At 27.9% G+C, this 12,299-nt stretch overlaps 2 protein-coding genes across 3 annotated transcripts in view; both read right to left on the bottom strand.

Moving 5' to 3' along the window:
• LOC145842700 (uncharacterized) overlaps positions 1-5,145 on the bottom strand; it is a 29,388-nt gene extending 24,243 nt beyond the window's left edge. For both annotated transcript variants that reach the window (XM_082950176.1, XM_082950177.1), the window contains exons 1-5: positions 5,080-5,145; positions 4,562-4,708; positions 3,854-3,940; positions 1,320-1,373; positions 517-622 (exon numbers count right to left, since the gene is read on the bottom strand). In XM_082950176.1, coding sequence (XP_082806302.1) covers positions 517-622; positions 1,320-1,373; positions 3,854-3,940; positions 4,562-4,708; positions 5,080-5,128 — 443 coding nt within the window. In that variant the 5' untranslated portion in view covers positions 5,129-5,145. The remainder of the gene's footprint in view (positions 1-516; positions 623-1,319; positions 1,374-3,853; positions 3,941-4,561; positions 4,709-5,079) is intronic.
• Positions 5,146-5,150: 5 nt separating this feature from the next.
• Positions 5,151-8,092, bottom strand: LOC145842699 (nuclear receptor-binding protein-like). The gene has a single exon (XM_082950175.1). The coding sequence runs from the start codon at positions 8,070-8,072 to the stop codon at positions 6,258-6,260; it is 1,815 nt and encodes a 604-aa protein (XP_082806301.1). The 5' UTR covers positions 8,073-8,092; the 3' UTR covers positions 5,151-6,257.
• Between the last annotated feature and the right edge of the window lie 4,207 nt (positions 8,093-12,299).

The raw sequence follows: 12,299 nt of genomic DNA, 5'->3' as shown, positions 1-12,299 counted from the left end.
TAAAAGCAAGTTTACGACAGTAAAGTGAAAACAAGGCTGAGACAAACCCATTAATTTTTAATTCATTAAAGTTACTTTAGCCTGCTTTGACCGCGAAAGGTCACACAAAAACAATTTATCTGAATAATTGATACATAGGTTTTCTAAAATTTTTTCCTAGGTCTTTTGAATTTTTTTCAGGTTTTGAAAGTTCAAGTATTTTGTACCTTTTTATTATAAATTAAATATAAGGTAAAAAACTGTCTTAAACAGTATAAAAATATTGAAAAGATATTGTAATGCTACTTTAAATGTGTTTTATAATAAATAAAGTTCTAAATAATATTTTAAAAAATATTGTATGTGATAGATTTATTATATCTAATCAAATTTCATTGACAAGAAAAATTTTGCAAAACTCTAGGTTTTTTTTCAAAACTTCTCAAAATCAATGCTTTTTAAGTTTTTTTTTTGCCTTAACTATTAATTTCCAGGTTTTTTAGCCTTTACAACGACCCTGTTGGCATTTCAACTCACAGGAAAACGGGCTTGGAGCGCTTGAGCGAGTTTTCCTGACTCTGCCTCCTGCTCTTGGGCACTGGCGCGGCTGGCTGGGCGAAGTTGTTGTTAGATTCGACTTTGTCTGTAAGAAAATTTCATGTTGAAAAATTTTCAAGCTCAAAATGGACCTTTTCAAATAATTTCAGTAAAACATAAAGTGTTTGTAGCAGTAATTTTATTAGCTGCTTGTTAATCACACAGTAAGCTTTTTTTTACAATTGTAATGAAACACTGTTCGATGTTTATGAAAGTTATTCCGTAATATATAAATCAAAACGTCTGCTTCATTTGTTAAAATGTTTCAACAACGACTCGTGTAAACTTTAAATTCAGTGTAAGTTTTGATCTTTTTTCATACTTGAAAGAACACAAAAACTTCTAAAGTATTAAAAGTTGCTTTACACACACTTTTAAGTTATATTATGTTGTGTTAGAATTTTCAAACTTACAGCATTGTTGAGGTTGCAAAGTCCCTCAAGAATTTATAAATACAACAATTAATCAGTTTTAACTAATGTTTTGATTGATTTTTAAATGCTTGTTCTAAGTTGTGTTTTACTAAATGTGTAAAGTTTATAAATGAATAAAAATAATTAATGCATTAATAACTAACTAACTATTTAACGTTTTCATGAAAAACTACTTGAGCGACTCTATGACTGGAACAATGGTATAAGTAACTAAATTAACATTTTACAACCTTTAAAAATTTAAACATTATTTATAAATACTGAATCAAACAAAAAGCTTTGAACCAGTAAAAAAAAACCAACAGAAACCTTCACTTTTCTCCTTCGTAGGCGATTCTCCTATTGTCTTTTGTTTTGACGGACCTGTTTACATAATCATGTTAACTTGGTTATTAAAAATCATTCAACCTTATTGATTTCATTATCAAATTCCAAACAAACTATAACAACGATGACAGACTATCATGGATAATTTACCAAACAACGAGAAAAAGAGATTAAATATATAAAGGTAAGTTTTAATACATCAATTTATTTTGAACTTATGACTAATTAAAATACTATAAACATATAAAACAATTTTGATTGCAAAACATTTCATAAACAACAACTCTTATCCAAAAAATTTCTTGTAAACTTCTTTAATCTCCTTGTTTTAAAAAAAAATATCAAGTTGAGTCTAAAGAAAAACTCTCAAAAATAACGACCGTAGTTATTTTAATCAATCTGGCACAGAAATAAATAAAAATTGAACGGGTTTAAATGAATAAAGAAACCAATCATAGCTAAACCTAACTTTTAAACTGTTAGTAAATAACTAACTGTTATTTTCTGTATGTAAATTACAGGATGAAATAATTCAAAATAAAACTAACCGTATATATAAAGCCACTTTACCAAAAAAAAGGCAGTAAAAACTTTTACTGAAAAAACAAGTAGACTCATTTGCAAAATATAAGCAAAATCTGAACGATTGCTAAACCATAAGCAATTGTTATTTTTAAATGTATGGATAACTGCTAAAATCAATTAATAAATTTACATTGAAATATCTATTTACAACTTACAATTTAACTCTTTTGAATATTTAAAACCATGTCCATGGAAAGTATTGATTTTAATTCTTGAAAATAAATAACCAATAGGCTAGTTTCTCAGCTGCAATTATTTACAAGCAAATAGTTAAAGTTTAAAATGCTTGCTCCAAAACATGATGGCACTAATTTATTTTATGATACTTAAAAATGCCTCTATTTATTCCGATACCATGTTTTTTTAGATTAACTATTATAATCATTCAATTTTGTCATAGTTAAAAAATAATTTAAACTGAAATGAGTAAATAATAATTTAATATTTATAGAAGAATTCAAGATTGTTATAAATTTTCCATTTATTAAAAACAATTAAATGAGAACTTAAAACATTGGAAAAACGTTTATTAATATTTATAAAACAGGTGAAAAAATATCATTTTTAATTATAGTTTTAATGCTTTGTAAATAAACAAAATTAATTAAAAGCAAGAAAAAATTCATGAAAATGTGAAGTATCTTTTTCAAAAACAAATTGAAAAACATATTTAACTAAGTGATAAAAAAATAAAACTAAAAATTATCATTTTTTAATTTAACCAATTTAACCGCAAACTTTTTTACAAACAGTTTACGATTCTACGTTTATATTCTGTGAAATTCGGGTTTTGTTTAAGACATTCAATGGAAATTAATGAAAACTTTTGCAAAAATCGTTCGTTTACTCCCCTAAAACACAAAACATACTTTTTATTCGCTTTAGTTTTTACAACAGCACCAAGAAAATGTAAAAGTATCACTTAAAACGGTTAGGAAGTTCTGCTTGTTTATTATCTTATGACTTTCTTATACTTTGTAATGCAGCAGAAAGATAATTTATAATTTTGCCACGCTGTCTTGTGTTTTATACAAAGTTATTCTTTTGGTAATAAAATTTTAAACAATTAAAAGAATCGGAAGCTACTCTTATTTAAAAAAAGTTAAACATAGTTGTACAAAAAGTTTTGATTAATTTTAAAATAAAAATACAAAAAAAAAATTAAGTCAACATCAAAGCTGAAAATTAGACTATATGAACCAAAGTTTGTTTAAGTAAGTTAAAAATGGGGCTATTTGTATCTATATTAGCATTAACTTTAAATTATAATGTTGGCCCAAATAAACGTATGGCAACTATAAAAAAATTACATTTTAATAAGTTTATTAGCATTAACTTTAAATTATAATGTTGGCCCAAATAAACGTATGGCAACTATAAAAAATTCTTAATCAGTAAAGTGCCTATAAAAGCAATTGTGTTGTTAAAAGAAACATGTACAGTATATATTGTTCAACACTTAACTTAGTAATTTCTAATTGATAACGAATATATTATTCTGAGACTGTCAGGTTAACTTCTGTAAATCATGAGAAAGCATTTGAAAGTTATAAATTAAACAACAAAATGTGCTTTTAAATTCTAAAATTTTTAAATTCAACGACATGATGATAATTGAACGCGAATTTGTTTTACTTATTTTGAAACAAGTAAAATTATTTACAATCAAAAGTAAATTTGGTTTTTAACTAGGCCATAAATATAATTTGAACAGCAAAAATAAAATAGTCAACGTTGTTTCTTAAGTACTCGACATTAAATGATGCTAAATCTTTTTTAAATTGTTAGTTTTTATTTAACACAATGTATATGATGATTTCTTATACCTATCATCTTTAATGAGATTTCATGAATACAACTTATTAACTGAAAAAATATGTATGAATTTTTTGATTAATGTAGGAAATGATTAAAATTAAAAGAAGACTTACTATTAAAAGCGCCATTAGGGCCAGGTAAGACTCCTCTTTTTATTAAATCTTCTTTTGTGCTACGTACTGAGATTTTCCTTTCCAGGTCTGATTGAATTTTTACTGATATTTAGCTACCGAAGTAAACTAGCAACACAAAAATCAACAATGTAAAAGTTTACTAACTTTAATTACTTTACAAATTTAGAATGTACATTTGGGTTTATTAAACTTAAGTTAAAATAGTTTAATACAAACTCTTTACTACAAATAAGAATATTTAATAACAAAGTTTTCTTTGCTACAGATATCTAAAAAGCACATAAAAAATTTACTACAGGATTAATAAATGTTTTTAGAAAATGTTCTCAAGGTTTTCAAATTTTCTCCAGGTTTTTATAAGTACACATTTTTGGGTCTATTTTTAGTTTTAAGTTAAGGTAAGAAACTATGTTAAATAGTATTAAAACATTGAAAAGATACTGTAATGCTACTTTAATAAGTGTTTTAATAAAAAGAATTGATATCGACAAAAAACTTTTATCTATACGATAATTTTTTTGTTTAAAATCAAAATTTCACTATTTAACATGTGAAAACTGTTAAAAATTCCAGAATTTTCCAGGTTTTTTGGCAACCCTGTTACTATCACAACGGACTGTTCTAATGTCATGTAGCAGAAAACAAAACCTGCTGCAACTTGAAAACTTATGAAAAAACAGTACTGACTGATGGCGGCCGTTTCCAGCTTCTCGCTTCTCTTCTTGCGCTTCCACTTCCACGGCTTGAGTATCTTCGACCAGTTGGCCTTGGAGTTCTTCTTGCTCTTCGCCGCGTCCTGGCCATCCTGGAACCTCACCTGGTTCGGTTGGTTGTCTGCAAGGAGAATTAAATTTTGTACACAAGTGTGAGGAGCTGTGCAGGTTTTATTGAGAACAGTGTACAGTTTATGTGAAGAAATTAAGGATGTGAAAGGTTATTTCAGACCAGATTTATTTTTAATTTTTATACTACTTTGAACACAAGGTCTTCTGAGATTTTTATTGAACTTTAATCAATAAAGTTTTTATACAATTGTTTGAAACATGCATATTTATATTGCCTTTTTTTTACTTAGTTAATGTACTAAAATTTTAACGTACTATAAGGACAGCTTAGCTTTTCTCCTATATAATATAAAGTAACATTTTTGTGGTTCAAACTTATTCCGAAATTTATACAAACATTTAGCTTTTACAAAAAACTACCTTTAGAGTTGAGTCTTCTCGCTCCAACAGTTTCCTGGTTACTTGTCATTTTAAAGTATTATGCACTACGAATATTTATGTTTTTAATACTTTTAAGTGAGGGTTGAGAAAAACAAGTCTCAGTGCGACTGCACACAAATTTTAACACTGGATAAGTGGTGGGATTTTCAAATATTAAATAAAAAATTTTAGGCGAATCGTAAAAAAAAAAGAATGCATATACATGCTTCTTAATATAGAACAGATCAATTTAAAAAATAATAATATTGAGAGCATCAATCAAACTTTTGTAAGATTGTTTTCAAATCAAAACTCGAAATAATAATTACGACATTGAGTAGTTGTAAAAACTTTCAAAATCACAACTTTGAACAAGTGTGAAAACTTAAAAATTACACAATTAGCAGCGATGGTGGAAAAATCAATAAAAACTTGTAACCAAACAAATTAAAACTGTTAGTATTAACAAAGAATAATTTATAAGCATTAACTGAACTTGTTTCAGCAAACTATCTAAATGGTTTGTTGATAAATTATAAACAAAATATTTTGTTTAGGAATTTTATTTGTAGTATGAGAAAAAAAGCATTTAAAAAGAAAACAGTTAAACAAGATAAACTAAATAAACACTAGCGATCTTTAAATTAATATATTTATGTTTAAATGGTAAAAGAAAATTTACAAAAAGACCTTTATACTATAATTAGCAAACTGAAACAAACATGCAAATTTGTCAGTTAAGCTACACAAGTGAAACTAATTATAAAATACAGTAGCACTTTTGTTTTTAAACTATGATAGCGCTATAAACTTTAGTGCAGCTGTACATATATTTTAAACTGCGCTATTTAAAACTTTTAGCAGTAGAGTATAGTCATGGCTAGCAAGCCAAAAGATGATTTTATTACTTTAGAATAATTACACTTTTTTAATAAAGTTAAGCAAATTTATTATAACTATTTATGTCAAAGTATTAATAAAACTACTTAAGAAAAAATTTTGAATTATATTTACAAATAAGAAACAACTGTTATCAGACCTTGTTAATTTCTTAAATACTTTAGTCATTGATAAAACTACAAGAAACTCTCACTAATTTAGCTATCACAAAATAATCAAACTGATGGCAGAACTTTGTAAATGACCATTAAAACACAGTCAAAAAACAGAAAGCACTTTTAGTTTGAAAGGCTTTCACTCGAGCTCGGCTCTTGGTTCTTATTGGTCAGAGGCGCAAGAGGCGACTCGGTATTGGACGAGCTGGTGTTGTGAGAAGAGGAGTTGCTGTTGTTAAAGTTTAGCTCGCAGCTGGCAACTGGGGAGTCACCTAGCTGCTTCGCTTCCTCCTCCTGCAACTGCTGGTGAGGGTTAGCAGTTTTCCTGCAAAAGTCTCCGTTGGCGCCTTCATTTGCAACCTGACGGTTGGGTAAGTTGACCTTATAGTAGTCCTCAACTGTGAAGCTGGATGGCACACCGTCGGGTTTGGTCAATGCGTTGCTGACAATTGCCACCAAGATTTCTTTGTCCTCAGCCCTGATAAAGTTTAGTTCAAGCAGTTCTTCAGCAATTGACTGTGGGGAATCTTCTTTGACGTTGTACTGGCACCGCAGCTGCCTGTTCCACTTGTCTTCGAACCTCAGTTGGAGTATGATCTGCATGGTTTCCTCATTTTCATCTTCCTTCACAAAACAGCACTGGGCTTGCACTACTTTACGCACCTCAATGTTCTCTTTGCTCTCGTCCCTCTGGGCTCCTGGAACAGGAGCTTGGGAACCTTCTGAATTTGTTTTGCTTTTTAACTCCACCGTTGTGCTTCGTTTAGGCGGAGGAGGCAGCTTGAAGACTGTCAAGGGATAGATTCCCACTTTGACATCCTCCAAATACTTGTCAATATCAAAAGCAGGAAAATCTTCCCTTTTCTTTACTTTGTCCTTGATCTGTATGAGCACATCACTTTTGTTTCTGTTTTTAGACTTGTAGTACTCTAGCTGATTCTCTTCTGGAGGGCCAATGTTTTTGTTGAAACAATGTGCTGCAATTAGTTTTAAAGAAGGCACTTCAAAAAGCACAGGAAACATAACCAATTCCCTTGCTGTTGGGCGATCAGAAGCCTTCTCACTTAAGCACTTTCTGATAAAGTTCTGTTGCAAAGGGTCGTCCAACTCATCAATGGCCTTGGTTATGTCTTCTTTGTTCACTCTCTTGTTTTCACCACTTGCCATGTATTCCTTAGACATTGCCATTTCAAGCAGGCATATGCCAAAAGAGTATATGTCACTTGATGTTTGAAGTGGGATTGATGCGTTATCACTATTAGTGACTTCTGGAGCAAAGTAATGCAGGTTCTTTTGAATTTCTCTGTAAGTTTTAACATGGTTGCGGATGGCATCAGGCGCCACTGAGCCTATTTTAAGCAGTCCATTATGTTGTATAAAAATAGTGTCACAGGTCAAGTTACCATGAACTATAGGAGGATCCAAACCATGCAAGTATCCGAGAGCTCTCAAAATTTGCCTGCACCACCTTTTCCAAGACTTTGCTCTTTTTGTCTTCTGCACTTCTTTTGTTTTGTTCAAAAACTTTTTCACCGACCCTGAGCTCATATACTCTGTTATGAAAACAACTCTTGTTTTATGAGTGTCTTTTTTTGACGGATCAACCCAGTACTTGTGAAACTTGACAATGTTAGCGTGGTCTATGTTTGTCAGCTTGTCAAAAACATCCTTTAATTTCACTTCCTGCGCCTTGTAGCTTTTCCTCTCTGAAAACTGAACCTCGTTCCACACCACCTCCACCCCTTCCTCGCAATCCATGGCCAGGAAGGCCCTGTCGATTCCAGGCACGTTTCTCTGTGACACCTCCTTGTTGATTTTCTGGTACCTCTTGCAGGGGCTCTCCTCAATGAAGTCGTTTTCGTCCTCGTCTGTGTCGTCGCTTCTGTCTTCCGATTTGACCACTTGGAGGTCATCGGCAGCTGCATTGTTGTCAACCATTTTGTATTGAATGTTATCAGTAAAACTCTGTTTAGAAAAAACTATTTAAAATGTCAAAACAAAAGTTAGATTTTGCTTTATGACTTTTTTTAGTAGTTTATACAATGTATACAATCAGTAAAATTATGTTTGTTTAATAAGTTGCTGGAGTTATAATATAAAGATTATAAGTTAAATTAATGTATTTTTATTAGTAAAGCAACATACTTGGATTTAAATTTAAAAAGTATTTAATTTATTACAGAACTTAACTAAGTTTGAAAACTAAACAAATTAGAGTTCATCAAAATTATTTTGTAATTTTAAGAAGTAAATGATTTTTTACTTAATGTTTTATAAGCTTAAGTAAAAATTTAACTTTAACTGTACTTGCTAGACAACTACAATCTAATCTAAATGGCATAAGGACAAATGCTAGAATTAAGATTTAGTAAAGTTTAGTTTGTGAATAATCTAAAAATTCTAGTAATTATTATGTTATGGTTGTCCTAAAGGTTATTAATATCTGAGTATAAACCACATTACTGAATATTTTTCTCTATTATCAAAATCAACATAAACAGACTTAATGTATAGTTGTTTTTAAAATTAAATGGAGTTTCAGTAGTACTTTAACTTGATGATTTAAATAAGTTTTACTCAGTTTTAAAAAACAAAGTCTAGTTGAATATACAACAAGAACAAAATTATATAACTGTAAGTCATTACAGTTTTCCAGTGAAATTTTTCAGTTTTTTTTTTCAATACTATTTAAGGCCATAGGGGGGGAAGGTAAGCCATATTTTTTACAAGTTGATCTTATTCTATAAAGTTTTTTCTAAGCTTAAAGATGCTTTTTATCGTTTTTGAACATTCAAATTATTTTTGAGATATGACTAGTCAAAGTCGGGCCGCATAACAGGTTCACTATTAGAAGGGGAAACTAAAACAGCAAAAAAAGACTATTTTATTTTAGAATCTATCTCCTCCTACATTTTTTAAGCAATCTTCTTTAAACTTTCACAGTCTAATCTTTATACAATAACAAAAAAACGTTACTTTGGAATTTGAAAAAAAAATTAATATTTTTTTTTGAAAAAAAAAACACTTTGGTGTTTTTTTGTAATTTAATTTTTATCTTTTTGAACTATTAAATTTCTAAAGAAACGTTTCTCCTTTTAGTATAAGGAGCATTTCTTGAAAATTTGAAGAAGATTGCTTGAAAAATAAAGGAGGAGATAGATTTTTAGTGAATTTTTTAATTTCTGATAAAATTGACCCCAAAAAATTTGTGATATAAACATTTGTATCGGAAACTTTTTACAAAAAATTAAATGTTTCAAAAGTTAAATGATATTTTTAAGTTCTATAAAAACTGGCTTGTAGTTTGTATTTAAAGATTTCATATAAAAGCCAAATTTAAATTTTGTAAAAAAAAGTGTTGGACCCCTATGGCCTTAAACTATAGTTTTATTTTTAGACTTTATTTACTTATTTTCTTAATAAATTTTCGTACTCACAAAATATTTAGCACTTTCCACTTTTTACAGAATACGTCAAGAAATAAAAATTTCTAGCTAAAAAATTTATAAGGAGATAGAATGTAGTAAACTTTTTTTGTTATATGTAATTTTAAGTGCATAGGTGGGTTATCATTTTTCCACAATTTGATCTTAATCTATATAGTTTTTGCTAAGCTACAAGATCCTTTTTACAGATTTAAAAACTCATAATAATTTTTTAGTTATAGCTGGTTAAAGTGGGAGGCAACAATAGGTTCTTTATGGGAGGCGCTAACTAAAACTGCAAAAATAGGCTATTTCACTAAAAAGTGTATCTTCTCCTACGTTTTTTGAGATAACTACCTCAAACTTTCAAGAGATGTTCCTTGCAATATTTAGTAAGTTTTGTTCCAAAGAATAAAAAAAAAAAAATTTAAAAAAAAAAAACGTAAAAACAGTTTTGTTTTTTGTTATTTTGTTTAAATATTTTTATTTTAATTTTGTTCCAACAGAATTTTCTGAATATTGCAAGGAACATTTCCAAAAATTTGAGATAGTTTGCGCTTCCCATAAGGAACCTACTGTAGTCTCCAACTTTGACTGGCTATATATTAAAAAAAAAATTGAGATCTAAAAATCTGTAAAAAGCAACTTGTAGCTTAGTTAAAACTTAAATAAGACTAAATTATGTAAAAGGTGATTTAACTTTTTATCTAGACTTTTTTATCTAGACTTTTTGTGTAGTCGTTATCTGTACAAGACAAAAAAGTTAAAAACGCACTTTAATTGTATGCTTATTTATGTAATATCTATCCTAGATTTATTAAAGTATGCAAATACAGTAAGGTTAACTGATTTTAAGCTTATAAATACAATTAGTAAATATTGTAGCAAAAATAATTTTAGTGACTAAACTAATTTTTATTCACATTGTTAATGCTTTATAATCTTATTCTACTTAGTAATACTTAAAGTTTCAAAAGGGTTTAAAAACAGTACTCAAACATTCAAAAGACTTCAAACTACATCACAATGCTATAACTTTAATATAATAAAGCACTTCATTAATAAGAAAGTTAATAAGGTTTAAAAAAAAACAGCCTTAAATTTAAAAAAAAACTCTGAACTTGCTGCAGTTTTTTCATACATAAAAAATTTCAAGCTAACCTTATTTAGCCTGAATTTGTTCCAACTCATTTATATAACAACCTCAAAAAAATCGAAACAAACTTGAATTTAGAAAAAATATGTTCAAACTAGCTTGAATAAACTAAGAATTTAAAAAGCTTTAAAGCAGTACAATTTACTCAGAATTTTCTAAAATTTAAAACTAATTTGAGCAAACTGCAAACTTGAGTTTTGAGTGAACTAAGGTTTAAAAACTATGCTAATAAGTAAAAAATAACTTCAGACAATAATACAAGTAACTAAACAATGTAAATGTAAAACTTGTTTTTTTAATTGTTTACCTCCGTATATGGCCTTAATATAAGTTAAAACTTGAGTTTTACTAAGTATTTTATAATATATTATAAATGCCAAAAATGGTCAACTTGAATTTTCTTAAAACAAAAAAACTTCAAAAAAAAAGTTTTGAATGAAGGAACTTCTACATTTAGAAAAAGTGTTTTGTACATAATTTTAAAAAAATATTCAAACTCATAACTAAGACTTGAAAAAAAGCTGTTAAAATGTTGTTTTTTTTTTTGAAACTAAATCAATAAAATTTTAAATCCACTACTTAAAACTAATAGAGAATTTAACAGTATTTTCTATGACTGTTACATATTTTTTTAGATTATTTATTTAAGCACTGACCAGGTCTTTGACCAAAACTTAGTTTGTAAAATAAATTGTTGAAAAAATGAATTCATAGATAATTTAATTTAATTAATGTAGTTTTTTATTCATATGAACTTATTTATAATACTCTCCAACTTCAACCCTTTATTTCTCAAGAATTACTTTTAATTTTAGAAATAGGTAAACTAAAACTAGCAATTCAATTGAAACTTTGCAAAATAAGGCCAAATTAGAAGAAAATTGATATCATAGGCTTTCTAAATGATTTTTAAAAGCTTATGTATTTTTCAAGAACTTATAAAAGTTTACCATTAATATTTTTATGTCTAACTAAAAATTTATGGAGCATTAGGAAAAAATTGTAAGGGAAATATATTCTGCATCTATTAGAAAAGTTTGCAGTGAAAAATAACAACATTTAAAAAAGTTAAATTTTGGTAATTACCTAGCATGATGTTGCACAAATATGAAGCTGAATTATATCATATTCAATGTCTTTTTTAACCATAATTTTAGGCTAAAAAAATTAACACTTTAAGCCTAATATGCTTGTTCTAAAAAGATACTTTGCTTTAGACAAGCAACATAAATAGAAAAATAAGAATTAAGTTTATTTACTAAAAACTAAGAAAAACTTAAATACTTAATCGGTTTTATCTTACAATATCGTAATCAATATGAAGTATTGCTTTATATTGAAAATAAAATCAATTTAATATTTCAAGTATATTAGTTTATAATAAGTAAGTTTAATTGTATTTATGTATTTATAAAACATTGATTTCTAACCCCAAACTATGTTTAAAAAAGATATAAAGTATAACATAATTTCAGCTTGATATTGGTGCAACATCATGCTAGGTAACTACGAAAACTTTTATGATTTAATATGAAAAAAATTGTTTATTTTTGAATAGAAATACATGTTTAGTTAATAAAATAA

Source organism: Thalia democratica, chromosome 8 (genome assembly GCF_965202585.1).
Source record: "Thalia democratica chromosome 8, ktThaDemo2.hap1.1, whole genome shotgun sequence".
NCBI classification, from domain to species: Eukaryota; Metazoa; Chordata; class Thaliacea; order Salpida; family Salpidae; genus Thalia; species Thalia democratica.
This window is presented reverse-complemented; position numbering and strand designations above follow the sequence as displayed.